This window comes from Narcine bancroftii, chromosome 5 (assembly GCF_036971445.1).
Source record: "Narcine bancroftii isolate sNarBan1 chromosome 5, sNarBan1.hap1, whole genome shotgun sequence".
Lineage (NCBI taxonomy): Eukaryota > Metazoa > Chordata > Chondrichthyes > Torpediniformes > Narcinidae > Narcine > Narcine bancroftii.
In genome coordinates this window covers 11446206-11461394 of record NC_091473.1, presented here as the reverse complement: position 1 = coordinate 11461394, position 15189 = coordinate 11446206, and the positions used below count along the sequence as shown (strand labels likewise).

General features: G+C 43.5%; 1 protein-coding gene across 1 annotated transcript in view; it reads left to right on the top strand.

The window, feature by feature from the left end:
- Positions 1–14204, top strand: part of LOC138763122 (zinc finger protein 850-like) — a 59812-nt gene extending 45608 nt beyond the window's left edge. The window contains exon 4 of the mRNA XM_069936793.1: positions 12327–14204. Within this exon, the coding sequence (XP_069792894.1) occupies positions 12327–13340 (1014 nt within the window). The 3' untranslated portion in view covers positions 13341–14204. The remainder of the gene's footprint in view (positions 1–12326) is intronic.
- Positions 14205–15189: the final 985 nt, after the last annotated feature.

Below are 15189 nucleotides of genomic sequence, written 5' to 3'. Positions count from 1 at the left end.
CTAATACCAAATTTTCTTTGTAATTCATCAAAGGAACAAAAACATCCCTCAGAAAAACAATCAGATAAGTTTTTTATTCCCTTCCTTTCCCATTGTTTCAAGGTGATATTGGAGACTGTAAAAGGAACAAGTTGATTATTATATAATGGCAATCGTCCAGACCATTTATTTTTGAGCCCCAATTTGTTAAGTTTACTTGTCCATAAATTCAATAAATGCTTCAATATTGGTACATCATAAATTCGTAAAAAATTTTTATTCCATCAAAACAAAAACATGAGGAGATTTTTCTAAAATAACCGCCATTTCTACCTTTGCCCAACTGGGCAGATCATCCATATTCATTAATGCACTAAGAAATTTAAATTGAGCTGCTTCATAATAATGCTGAAAATTCGGTAATCTTAAACCTCCAAATTGGAAATCCCACATCAACTTTCTCATCGCCACCCTCGGAAATTTTCCCTTCCATAAGACGTCTCTAATTGCTTTATATAAATCCTTAAAAAAACTTTAAAAAAAAATAAGGAATTGATTGAAACAAATATTGTATTTGAGGAAAGATATTCATTTTTATAGTATTAATGCTCCCTAATAAACCCAAAGGTAAATCCTTCCACCTAATCAAATTTAATTTAATCCTTTTATTAAAGGAAGATAATTAATTGAATACAAGTCTTGAAACTCCGTATTAACATTAATTCCTAAATATTTAATTTGTGTAGTCCACTTCAAATTGGTAATACTTTTATATATTGAATAATCATCTTTACAAATTGATAGAATTTCACTTTTAGGCCAATTTACTTTATAACCAGATAATTGACCATAGTTTTCTAAACATTTTTGAATTGCTGGTAAAGAAATACCCGGATCCACCAAATATAATAAAACATCATCAGGAAATAAATTAATCTTGTATTCCTCATTCAAAACTCTCATACCTTTAACATTTTCATTTTGGCGTATTAATTGTGCCAAAGGTTCAATAACTATAGCAAATAAAGCAGGCGACAATGGGCATCCTTGTCTAGTAGACCTTGTTAAATTAAAAGATTCTGAAATCTGCCCATTGACAGCAATTCTAGCCTTCGGACTATTATATAAAGCCTTTATCAATCCAATAAAAAAAGAACCAAAACCAAATTTCTCAAGTACTTTAAACAAAAACTTCCATTCAACTTTATCAAAAGCCTTCTCTGCATCCAGTGAAACCACTATTGGATAATTCATCTGAGATTTAGATTTGTTTATTAAATGCAAAATGTTATCTGACGCATATCTATTTTTTATAAATCCTGTTTGGTCACTATGTATTATTTTAGGCAAATATTGAGCTAATTGATTAGCCACAACTTTAGCTACAATTTTATAATCCACATTTAACAGTGATATTGGTCTATAAGAAGAAACCTGTAAAGGAGCTTTATTTTTTTTGGTATAACTGTAATTATTGCATTAGAGCAAGACTCAGGTAATTGAAAAGTATTATAAATTTGTTGTAATACATCCTTATAAATAGGAGATATATCAGCATAAAAAGTTTTATAACACTCTATAGAAACCCCATCTTCACCAGGTGCTTTTCCATTTGGCATATCTCTTATCACCATTTCTATTTCATTTTCTGTAAAGGATTTATCTAACTCTTGTCTGTCTTCTTCATTCAATTGTGGCAATTTAACATCTTCAGTTACATCTTTACATTCCGAAGTATATAATTTTTTGTAAAAATTTAAAAAATTCCTCATTAATTTCCTTTTGGCTAAAAGTAATACCCGATTTCTTTCTAATTGCTGGTATAATCCTAGATAATTGTTCCTTTTTTAACTGCCATGACAAAACTTTGAGCTTTCTCACCCCATTCATAAAACTTGTGTTTAGTTCAGTTCATTAAACATTCAAACCGATAAGTTTGTAATTCATTATATTTAAATTTTAAATTAGTTAACTGATTCTTTTGCATTTCAGTACCACTTTTTTTGAAATTCTTTTTCAGTAGTAGTTATCTTTTTCTCTAAATCTTCAATCTCTTTAAGTCTCTCTCTCTTTACTTTAGAAGCATAACTGATAATTTGACCTCATAAAAAAGCTTTCATTGCATCCCATAAAACAAAATGACTAGAACAGAATTAGTATTATTACTAATAAAAACTTCAACTTGTTGTTTTAAATAACTAATAAATTCTGGTTTTTGTAATAACATAGTATTAAATCTCCATCTTGGAGCTCTCTGAACATCTTGTGAACTCTGATATTCTAATAATAATAAAGAATGGTCCGAAATCAATCTTGCCTTATATTCCACTGATACAACCCTATCCTGCAAATGTGTTGAAATTAAAAAATAATCAATTCTAAAAAAAGAATTATGGCGCGAAGAATAAAAAGAAAAATCTTTCTCTGTGGGATTAAATCTTCGCCAAATATCAACTAAATTCAAATCTGACATCATATTAGTTACTTGAACTGCCATCTTAGATTTCTTAATTACTCTTGGATACTTGTCCAATAAAGGCTCCAGTACCACGTTTAAATCTCCCCCAATCATCACATTAGAATTTGATTGTCCAAGTAATAAAGACATATCCACAACAAAAGCTGTATCCTCAACATTCGGAGCATAAACATCAAGCAAAGTCCAAGCTTCATTAAAAATTGTACAGTTCAATTTTAATAATCTTCCACCATTTTTCTCTTCATTCTGTAACTGAAATGGTAAATTATTGTGCACCAAAATTGCCACTCCTTTTGCCTTTGAATTAAATGAAGAATAAAAAACTTGTCCAACCCATTCACATTTGAGTTTCAAATGTTCCTTATCTGTTAAATGAGTTTCCTGCAAAAAAGCCACATCAACTTTTAATTTTTTTAAGTAAGCAAGTACTTTCTTACGCTTAATAGGATTATTTAAACCCTGGACATTAAAAGAAGCAAACTTCAATTTGGACATTCCTTACAACAACTCAACAACCAAAAAAAAGAAAGAAAAAAAAAGAAAAAGAGAAGGAAAAAAAGAAACCCCCGAAAAAGAAAGAGAAAAAAAGGAAAAACCCCTCCCCTTATTCTCTTTTAAAACTACAATCAAAAACAAAAAAAAAGAAAAGAGAAAAAAATATATTAAAAAAAAAAGTTATAAAAGAAACTTCACTCCTTAACCCAAAAATTAAGAAAAAAAAAACAGGCAAGAGGTCAACTACCTCCTCCTGTTTAAACCGCACAAAATACTCCCACAAAATACTGGGTGTGAGATAACTCACACGTAGCTGATGACTTCTGGAAAATAATGCCCACCCAGTTCCCTCTCCCAATTCCCATTTCGTATTAAACTATCATCATTATCTGAAATCTTCTCAAAAAAAAGTAAAAGATTTGTTTTTTTTAATCAACTTTGTCACTTCGACCACCATTGCTTCCATTTCTTCTTGAAATCTGATTCCCATCTTGTATCTCCACTCTCTTTGGAGACCGTGGAGGACTACGCCGTTGCTGAAATTGCATAATCGGTAAAAATTGAGCAAAGTCCATAGCTTCTTTAGGATTATCAAAAAACTTTGGCTGATATCCATCCTGAAAAATCTTCAATACCGCAGGATACCTAAATGTTGCCTTGTATCCTTTTTTCCACAACAGCTCTTTCACGGAATTAAATTCACGTCGTTGAAACATCATTTCTTGACTCAGATCTGGATAAAAAAAAGACACAGTTGTTCTGAACCATCAAAGGAGATCTATTTTGCTGTGCGTTTCTAATAGCCACATGTAAAATTGTCTCTCTATCACAGTAGTTTAAGCAACGGACCAGAACAGGTCTTGGATTCTGTCCTGAAAAAGGTTTCCTTCTCAAAGCTCTATGAGCACATTCCAATATTAAACCTTCGGGGAACTTGTCTTGTCCTAACATTCGTGGAATCCATTCAATAAAAATTTTTCTTGGATCTGGCCATTCTATGTCTTCTGGCAAACCAACAATTTTTACGTTGTTCCGTCTAGATTGATTCTCCAAATAATCAACCTTTTTTACTAAATTTTTATTCTGAATCTGCAATGTTTCAATTGTTTTGTTTACATCTTGCAATTGATCTTGTACGTCAACTAAACCTTGATCACATATATCAAATCTTTCATTAGTTTCAAGTTTAAAAGCTCCATAGTCAGCCATCTGTTGAGTGTTAATATCCACCAATGTATTAAGCTTGGAATAGACCTGGGTCATAGAATTACCTAGCTGTTTCATTGAAGAATATAACTTAAATTCAAGAGTCTTGATAAGCATATCAGCAAAGGTAGATTCAGACATTGTAGGATCCTGCTGTTTCTGAGAGACCAAAGGATCTTCTGTCCCTTCCCTTGGTATAGCAGCCTTTCTTGCAGTATGGCTCCGTGTAGAAACCCCTGCCACAGCCCCCTCAGCAATATCAGGAGGCTGATAGTCAGGGTTATCTTTAAGCCATATCTCATCAAAAGCCTTCATTATATCTAAACCTGGGGAAACTGTCATAACTGGTGGTGCATTTCGCAGCGCCACCGCTATATCAGTCGGAGGTCGGCTCTTTAACTCTCCAGCTGGTGGCGTCCCAGCTGATTCAGCTGTCAAACTCTCAGCAACAGCGCTCACAGCGGGTGTTGTTTGAAATACACGCGCCTGGCCAGCCCTTTGTTCCAAAGGCTGCCGGGCGTCATCTTTAAAGAGCCCTACCGGTACAGAACGAAGTTCCAATGCCGAATCCTGCACTTCTTCTCCTGGATCCATTCCACGCTGAGTCCTGGCTTCTTGTAAACAGGTAGGCTCAGATAATTTCGGGAAATGTAATTTTTTAACAATCTGTTGGTGTTTTCTTTTACTTTTTTTTAAGCAAATGTACCATTAGATATTAATTCAGCACCTCTTACTATTTATAAACTTTTTAAAGAATTTTAACGGGCACTTATAAACAAAACAATAACTCAGAGTCAGGAGAGGACTGGAAGGCATGTCTGTTCCTTACGCCATCTTGCCACGCCCCCCCCCAGTACCACCTACAGTTGAGGCAAAGAAGTCACAGGGTCTGTCAGATATATCAGTACGTCATCAGCAAATAAGTTAATTTTGTGCTCCTCCTGGCCTACTCTATAACCTTTAATGTCTGGATCCTGATGAACAACCTCTGCCAGAGGTTCCATTGCCAGCACAAAGAGAGCCAGTATCAGTGGGCACCCTTGTCTACTAGATCTGGTAAGCAGGATGGCTGAAGAGACTTAACCATTGGTTACGACTTTTGTCTTGGGCGCATAATCTAGCGTCCTGATCCAATTCTGAAAAGTTGGCCCCAACCCTGTCTTCTCCAGCACCTTAAATAAAAATTCCCACTCCAGTCTATAAAAATCCTTCTCTGCATCCAAGGAAACTGCCAAATCCCTCTCATTTCTAGATTATGCCAGATGCATTACACTCAACAGTCTGCCAATATTGTCCACCGCTTGTCTCCCCTGCACAAAGCCTGCCTGGTCTTTGTTTATTAATTTCGGCAAATGCAACGCTAATCTGTTTTCCAGAGCTTTGGCTAGGATCTTGTATCAGTATTCAGCAGGGAAATTGGCCTATAAGAAGAGGGCATGAGTGGATCTTTGCCCTTCTTCAAAATCGTTGTAATAATTGCCATTGTGAAAGATTCCAGGAGGGTCCGTGTTTCCCTAGCCTGATCTATCACCTCCATATACAAAGGTATTAATAAATCTTTAAATTCTCAATAAAACTCAGGTGGGAATCCATCCTCCCCCGGAGACTAGCCTGCTTGTAATGCACTCAATGCTTTACACAGCTCATTCTCTGTAAAAGGAAGGTCTAATCCCGCCAGCTCCTCTGGATTCAGGTGCGTGAGATCTAATCTGGCCAGGAGCTCATCCATTTGACTAGGAACTCCAGTCAATTCAGATTTGTGGATTCCATCATAGAATTCACCTTCTGCACCTGCACTGGAACACTCTTCCCCACTAGAATTGCCACTCCCCTTGCATTTGGGCTGAACAAGGAGGATATAACCTGACCCACCCACACCCTTTTTAGCTTTTGATGTTCCCGCTTGGTTAAATGCATTTCTTGAAGGAAGGCAAGATCTATCCCCATTTTTTTAATATATGCTAAGACCCTATTCTGCTTCACCAGACTGTTTAAGCCGTTGACATTAAAAGTAGCAAACTTTACATTCTTAGGGGAGGAACCCAGTGGTAATGGCTAAATGCTTCCCCCCCCCTCCCCCACCACCATCCCCTCCCGCACCCCCAATCTCTTACCATCCACCCTTTGCTCTGCTCCATCCAAGCCATGAAAATAACTAGGTGAGGAACAGGACAAAGACAAAAACCCAAATGACTAACCAAAAAAAAAATTTAAAAAGGCACAAGAAACATTCACTTCCCTTAACACCCATTACTCTCCCGACATAACTTTTGCCCCATGTTACACACACCCTCCCCCTACTCTATTGCCAACCCAGCTCCTTGCGGGCTGGGTGCAGGTCAATGGGACTAGGGGAGAGAAGGTGTTTGGCATAGACTAGAAGGGCTGAACTGGCCTGTTTCTGTGCTGTAATTATTATATGATTAATCAATTATTATAAGACAGAACGTGGTCTCTGCTTGGGATCTGGTCTTGGGAAAAGGGATCTATGATCCCTTTCTATCTCAATTTTTTCTTCTATTATACCCAGCACCTCGGGGATCTAGGTCTGAAAAAAAACTTACTTGGTTTTGCTCTTCAATCCCTTCCCTTAGCCCACTATTTTAGTTATTTCATCTGTTGTAATTCTCAAGGGCATCTAATTTCCTCCAAATATTCTTCCTTTCATCTAGCAGCATCTCCAATTTGTTACCCTATCATGTATGGTTTCCTCACTTTTACCTGCCCTTTCCTCCACTTCAGCCACCCCTACCCATCAGCCCAGATAGGGTACCCTGGACCTTGTCCAGCTTCCCTCCCATATCTCAGCCTGGAAAAGCCTGTCTTCCATCTGGCCCAGCGGGTCCAATACATTACGCAGGGAGGTCTCTGAGTCCCCCTGCTTGTTTAGTTTTGACAGGACTCTTTTTTAATTCCACAGCCCGACAGAGCCTTCCTCCACCACTGCCTTCATCCTCTTCAGAGCTCCTGGCCCGATCACTGCTGCTGCCGGTGTTCGCCGTCTCTTCTCATCCATCGCCGGACCTGTTGATTGCTGCGCTCGACCCGATTCCGTTTGCTGTTGTATCACCTGCTGCACCACACGACTTGGCTCCAGATCCGCGACTAGAGCCAAGGTTAGTATCGACCTCCCTCTCGATACTGGAGTCGACACTGGTTTTTTGTAGCTTCTCTGTTCAGGCCGGCCCGCTCCTTGCACTCTTCAGGGTCACTGCTCCACAACCACTACAGGCACTGACTTCATCCCGGGCCTCGCACATACCGCGAGGGTGCCCAATCTGGCATTCCTACTGTGTGAGGGGTGCCCCAAGCTTCTCCCCACCTCCAGGGACTTTGGAAAGGCTTTCTTTATGTACTTGCCAGGCACTAGTGCTGTCTTTGCCCAAGTCTCGTCCTCCCTCTGGGTGGGTCGTTCAGCTGAAGCTACAGCTTCCTCCTCAGGCCTCAGGGTGCCATTTTCCTCACCACGAGGCATCTAACTGGGCCTCTTGTTTCGATGGAGATTTTTTCGTGCTTTTATTTGCGAATTTGCTCTTCTTAGTCATTGCTTGTTGTAGGTTTCTTCCCACATCCTCTTTTTGGTATTTTGGCAATTCAGAAGGTTTTTACCCTATTCCTGACAATCCTGGGAGCTCTAGGATTCCACCTCCTCCTACTCTCCCTGAATCACATGACCTCCCTTTTCCAAACATATTTGACAAACTCTAAGCCATCCAGTCCTTTTACAGTGTGGGAGTACCCATCAATCTGTGGAAAGTTAAAATCTCCTACAACCTTATGTTTCCTGTAGCTGTCTGCTATCTCTCTATAGATTTGCTCCTCCAATTCTTGTTGACTATTGGGTGGTCTATAATACAACTCCATGAGTGGGTCATAACTTTCCCATGCCTCAGCTCCACCAATATAGCTTCAGTAGATGAGCCCTCTGGTCTGTCCTGCTTGAGCACAGCTGTGATATTTTCCCTGACGAGCAATGCCACTCCCCCTTTCATCCCCCCTCCATTCTATCGCATCTAAAGCAACAGAAGCCCAGAACGTTGAGCTGCCAGTCCTGCCCCTCCTGCAACCAAGTTTCACTAATGGCCACAATGTCATAATTCCATGTGCCAATCCAGCTCGTCTGCCTTTCTTTGCACCTGAGAACATTTTCACCATAATCAACCCATTGACTTTTAACGGTGCATGCAATTTTAACATCATCTTTTCCCTCATCCACTCTATCTGCTCTGGCACTCTGGTTCCTCTCCCCCTACAAATCTAATTTAAACCCACCGGAGCAGCACTAGAAAACATTCCTGTAAGGATATTAGTCCCCTTCCAGTTCGGATGCAAACCATCCTGTTGAAGCAGGTCCCACCTTCTCTGGGAGAGAGCCCAATGATCCTGAAACCCTCCCTCCTGCACTATGGCTTTAGCCATGTGTTAAGCTGCATTATCCTCCTGTATCTAACCTCATGAGTGCGTGGGACAGGTAGCAATCCTGTGATCACTCAACCTAGTCCTTCAACCTAGTGCCTAACACTCTGACCTCTCCTTGCAGGACCTCCTCACCCTTCCTACTCACCTCATTGGTCCCTGCATGGATCAAACCATCTGGCTGCTCACCCTCCCTCCTGGGAATGCCGTGAACTTGATCTGAGATATCTTGTACCCTGGCACCAGGGAGGCAATATACCATCCAGGATACTCAATCTCTTCCACAGAACATCTTATCAGTCCCCCTAACTATGGAATCCCCTATCACTACAACTCACCTCTTCTCCCTTCTCTTCTTAGCCACAGGACCAGACTCTGTGCCAGAGACCTGATCTTCATGGCTTGTCGCTGGTAGTTCATTCCCCAACAACAGTAACCAAAATGGTATACTTGTTATTGAGAGGGATGGCCACAAGGGGGCTCCTGCACTGTCTACCTGTCTGACAATTCCCTTTCCCTCTCCTGACTGTCACGCATCTACCCTCCTTTTCCGTGTGATCTTTCTTTGGCTTGGCTTCGCGGACGAAGATTTATGGAGGGGGTAAATGTCCACGTCAGCTGCAGGCTCGTTGGTGGCTGACAAGTCCAAAGCGGGACAGGCAGACACAGTTGCAGCGGTTGCAGGGGAAAATTGGTTGGTTGGGGTTGGGTGTTGGGTTTTTCCTCCTTTGCCTTTTGTCAGTGAGATAGTGTCCATGTAACTCCTGTCTATCATCCCCTCTGTCTCCCAAATGATCTGGAGTTCATCCAACTCCAGCTCCAATTCCTTAATTCTGATTGTCAGGAGCTGCAGATGGATTCATTTCTCGCAGATGAAGTTGTCAGGAATACTGCTGGCTTCCCTGATGACCCACATTTTGCAAGAGGAGTATTCCCCTGCCTTGGCTGCCATTCCCATGGTCTATGACTAGATGAACAAATAGATGATATCTAAAACCTGCCCTTAGCTGTGCCTACCCACTGAATCCTTTTTGTTCCTCAAATAGGGTGGCTCTTTCTGACTTCAACTCTGAAGCCTTACCTCTCTGACTCAGCCCACTCCAACGATGACTGTTTCCCTTTTTCTTCAACTGATGAACTCAATTGCCCGATTAGTCCCTGGCTATTCAAATAATTGTATATCCGATCTCTTAGAATACCTTGCAATAATTTATCTACTGAATGAATACTGATGAAAAATACCATTTGGGATATTCGATTGGTTGGCATAGCAGTTAGCACAATGCCTTTACAGAGCTAGCAATCAGGACCGGATAAGGCTTCAAGTCCCAGGCTGTCTGTAAGGAGTTTGTACCTTCTCCCCGTGTCTGTGTGGGTTTTCTCCGGGGGTTCTGGTTTCCTCCCACCCTTCAAAACATACCAGGGGTGTAGACTAATGGAGTGTAAATTGGGTGGCAGGGACTCATGGGCTGAAATGGCCTGTTATTGGACTGTATGTCTAAATTAAATTTAAAAAATCTCCATCTCTTTGGCTCCATACAAAGCTGGACACTCTGATCTTCAAGGGGATCAATTTTGTCTCTTATTATCATTTTGCTCTTAATATACCTGTAGAAAACCTTAGGACACACATGTCAAACTCTGGCCCGATATAATTATATTTGGCCTGCAAGATCATATAAAAAATGTATTGGGGTGGCCCGCTGGCTGCCGCGCCAGTATAGCGCATGCACAGTAACCGCTGTGCCCCAGGGTGAGAGAGAGAGAAAAAAATCCTGGTCCTTGAAAAGTAGTGGTGGGTGGTTTTATAAACACGCTGTCGTGTCCCCCCGCCCACCCCCCCACCGCAGCGCGGCCTGGCCGGTGTCAGGGGAAGCCAAGGCCGCTTCCCAGCGCCCGGAACCCCAGTGGCACAGCGTTTCTTGGAGCTGCAGATGGAGTCGGGACGCCGGAGGGAAGATTGGGGCTCCCCACCGGGCGATGGGGGCGCCGGCTGCCCTGCGCCTTCCCACTGGCGGGTGCCCGGAGTACACATGGAGAGCGAGGCTGGTCGGGCAGGTAGGGTGGAACCCCCCCGCCAATCTCGGGAGTGGCGTAGGCTGGATTGGGATTAGCCATGCTCACCTGCTCCTCCACCGCTGACCGGGATCCCAGCGCGGTCCTGAGCACGGAAACTGCCCTGGAAAGGTCCTGGGACACTGGCACGGAAAGAAGAGCAGGGTCCGTAGAACATTACAGATCAGAAACAGGCCCTTCGGCCCTTTGACTCTACCTCGTGAAAACCCAACACTGGAGAAACTCAGCGGGTTAAATCGTATCCTTTATCCAGCAGAGAGGTACCTGACAATGTTTGGCCCTTGATCCCCCTCATCAATGTATGAGCAAAAGTCTGTGGTTCTTGTAAAAACACCAGAAGGGAGTAACTCAGCAGGTCAAAGGGGGTCCGGGAGAAACTCAGCAGGTCAAAGGGGGTCCGGGAGAAACTCAGCAGGTCAAAGGGGGATCTGGGAGAAACTCAGCAGGTCAAAGGGGGGTCCGAGAGAAACTCAGCAGGTAAAGGGGGAGGCGTCTGGGAGAAACTCAGCAGGTCAAGGGGGGTCCGGCAGAAACTCAGCAGGTCAAGGGGGGCCCGGGAGATTTTACTATTCGACAGCACACTAGCAACATTTGACAAATCCTCTATAGAGAAATATTATTTATTGAATATTTTATTTCTCATTTGTTAATGCTTCTGGAAAGAGTTTATCCAAAACTATTATTAAACATTTATTTTAATAAGAAAAAGTTTAACATATGTTGAAAGAAGAGAAAACATGCAGATGTTGTTGAAAATTTTCAATAAATATTTAGTTCGGCCCTCTACTTAGTCCAAGTTTTTAATTTTGGCCCTCCATGAATTTGAGTTTGACACCCCTGCCTTAGGACATTCCTTCATACTATATGCCAAAGCAACCTCATGTCATCTTTTAGCCTTCCTGATTCCTTGAATTTTTTCTTGCATTTTCTTTTAGCTCCTCATTTGATCCATGTTGTCTATACACCTCTCCTTACAAACCAGATCCCCAAATTCCCTCGTAAACCTTGGTTCCCTATGCTTTCTAACATGACTTTAATCCTGACGGGCACATACAACTCTAATCTCAAAATTTCACCTTTGAAGGTCCTCCACTTATCCGGGCTCCATATAAAAGGAAGGGTGTGTTGGCATTGGAGAGAACCCAGAAGAGGTTGACAAGGATGATCCCTGGAGTGACGTTTTTTCATACAAGGAGAAATCAAAGGCTCTGCAATTGTACTTACTGGGGGGGGGGGGGGGGGGGGGGGTCAGGGGTCCTCATTGAAACCCATGGAATACTGAAAGGCCTGGATATAGTGGACGTGGAGAAAATGTTTCCTCTGGTGGGGGAGTCTGCGACCAGAGTACACAGAGTACCCTTTTAGAACAGAGAGGAGGAATTTCTTTATGCAGCCAGCAGTGAATTTGTGGAATTTGTTTCAGTGAGTGGCTGTGGAGGCCTATTCATTGGGGATATTAAAGGCAGCAGTAGAAAAGGAATCAAAGATTGTGGGGACAAGGCAGGAGAATGGGGTTGAAAAGGATAGTCAATCACCCATAATGGAAGGATGAGTGCAAAGGGCTGAATGGTCTAATCTGCTTATGGCCTAATGTGCTGTGCATCATGGGGCAAGACTGCATTGATCTATCCCTTGGTCACACCCTCTTGTCCCCACAGTGATGAACCCGCTTCAGTGCTCTGTCTGCGGGAAGAACTTTAAAAGGTCGAGTGAGTTAACGAATCACCAGCGGGTCCACTCTGGGGAGAGGCCCTTCACCTGCCACGAGTGTGGCAAGGATTTCACCCAGACCTCCGACCTGCTGAGGCACCAGCGGGGCCACACCGGGGAGAGGCCCTTCAACTGTTCAGAGTGCGGAAAGGGTTTTACCACGACCTACAACCTACTGACCCATCAGCGGGTCCACACCGGGGAGAGGCCCTTCACCTGTCCCGAGTGTGGGAAGGGCTTCACCACGACCTCCAATCTGTTGACCCACCAGCGTGTCCACACCGGGGAAAGGCCCTTCACCTGCCCTGAGTGCGGAAAAGGATTCACCCAGACCTCCGACCTGCTGAGACACCAGCGGGGCCACACCGGGGAGAGGCCCTTCACCTGTTCTGAATGCGGGAAGGGCTTCACCACAACCTACAATCTTCTGACCCACCAGCGGGTCCATACCAGGGAGAGGCCCTTCACCTGCCCTGAGTGTGGGAAGGGCTTCACCACGACCTCCAACCTGCTAACCCACCAGCGTGTCCACACCGGGGAGAGGCCATTTGTCTGTCCCGTGTGCGGGAAGGGCTTCACCGAATCTTCCAGCCTGAGGACTCACCGGCAGGTTCACACCAGGGAGGGGCCATTCACTTGCTCTGAGTGCAGGAAGGGCTTCACCAGATCATACGACCTACTGACCCACCAGCGGATCCACACCGGTGAGAGGCCATTCATCTGCCCCCAGTGTGGGAAAGAGTTCACCCAAACATCCCACCTGCGGAGGCACCAGCGAGGCCACACCGGGGATAAGCCATTCGCCTGCTCTAGTGTGAGAAAGCCTTCACCAGGTGGTCCAGCTTTGAGATACATTATCGGTACTATACCGGGGAGAGGCCGTTCACCTGCTCTGAATGCGGAGGGGCTCCACCAAGTCATCCTACCTGCTGATTCACCAGTGGGTCCACTCCAGGGAGAGGCCATTTGTCTGCCTTGAGTATGGAAAGTGGCTCAGCAGGTCCTTCCACCCGTTGACCCACCAGCAGGTCCACACCAGGGAGAGGTTGTTCACCAGCTCCGAGTGCAGGAAGTTCACCCAACCTGGTAAGACAACAGCAAGTTCACACATAAAGTTTGCAGAGTGTGGAATATTTAAACAATCACTCACTCAAACACCAAGAGGACTGGAGTCTTGTGGTTATTGAGGCCACACATCAAAACAGGTCTTGGTATTGTTATATATTTATAATCTATTTTCAGATTCAAGTTTATTGTCAAGTACAAAGGTAGTGAGGAATTTTGTTTTGGAGCAGTCTAGCTAGACATCCCAAATGTAGACCAGCAAATAAGTCACAGTGCAGGAGTGCAGTTACAGGGACAGATCAGTCCCTACAAGGCAAAATCAGCATTATTTTTCAGGTGCGAGGATCATTCAAGAGTCTGATAACAGGGAAAGAAACTGTCCTTGAACCTGGTGGTGTGTGATCTCACACTGGTGAATCTTCTCCATGAGGAGGAGGGGAAAGGGAGTGTGTCTGTGGAGGGGTGAGTCTTTTAATATGTTGGTCACTTTTCCAAGGCGGCAGGAAGTGGAGGTGGAATGGATGCTCTCTGTCAATGTTAGTGACTCCGATTATATGTATTTAAACATTGACAATAAAGCACGGTTGAAGGCTCTCCGGCCCATGAAATCTGTGCCGCCCAATTTACCTACCAGTCATGGGGGGAATGTACAGACTCCTTACAGGCAGGACTGGATTCGCACCTGGGTCGTTGTGCTATAATAGTGTTTCTCCACCAATTACAGGAATTGAAATTCACGTCCTAGATCTGTATCAAATAAAGCAGCTGTGTTTGAAAACTGTGTCTCATCCCCTTGTATCTCTGTAATGCACTCATTGTAGAGAACAAAGACAAGGCCATTCAGTCCATCTGGGGTCACACTGGGAGCATCCTGGTATCTCCCCTCCTGTCCGCATTTCTACTCCATTCTAGCCCCCAACCACCTCACCCTTCTGGAATACTCGTCAGTTTCTTTCTCCTTTCTGTATTCACCAAGCTTCTACTTCCAGACAGCTGCGCTGTTCACCTCAAGGTAAGAAACAGGAGCAGGATTTGGGCATCCGGCCTGTCGAGCCTGTTCTGCCAGTCAATAAGATCATGGCTGATCTGGCTGTGAACTCAGATCCACTTACCCATCCATTCCCTACATCCTTTAATTCCCCAATCTGTCAAAAATCTATCCATCTGTGCACTTAATTAGGGTTAGGTACTTTCCACAAGGCAACCTCCACTGCCTTAAATGGGGAGAGAATTCCACAGATTCACCACTCTGTGAGAAGCCAATTTCCAGTTCCACCCAGATGGCAAGATACAAATGTGCTGGAGAAACTCACCAGACCTTCAAGCATAGTAGGAAGTAAAGGGTAACCAGTGTTTTGGGCTCAGATGATCCTTTCCTTCCTGCAGATGCTGTGTGACCTGTGAGTTTCTCCAGGAAATTTATGTGTTATTGTACTCAACCCCAGCATCTGCAGATGTTCTTGTTCAACTCCAAACAGATGGCATCAATATCAACCTCCAATTTTCGGTAACCCACTTCCCCTCCACCCCGGTCTCTCTTTCCCCCATTCCTCTGACTTCCTTCATCCAGCTCCCTCCCCCATTCCTTTATCCAATCAGAGAGCAACTTTCTCTCAGTCTCTGACCCCCCCCTCCCTCATCACCTCTCGGCTCCTTCTACCCATATCCATTTGGTGATCTGTGCTAATCACCCCCCTACCTTATTTGTATGTTTGCCTGAATTCTGGCATAATTAAGAAGGGCTCAACCCCAGAACGTAAATT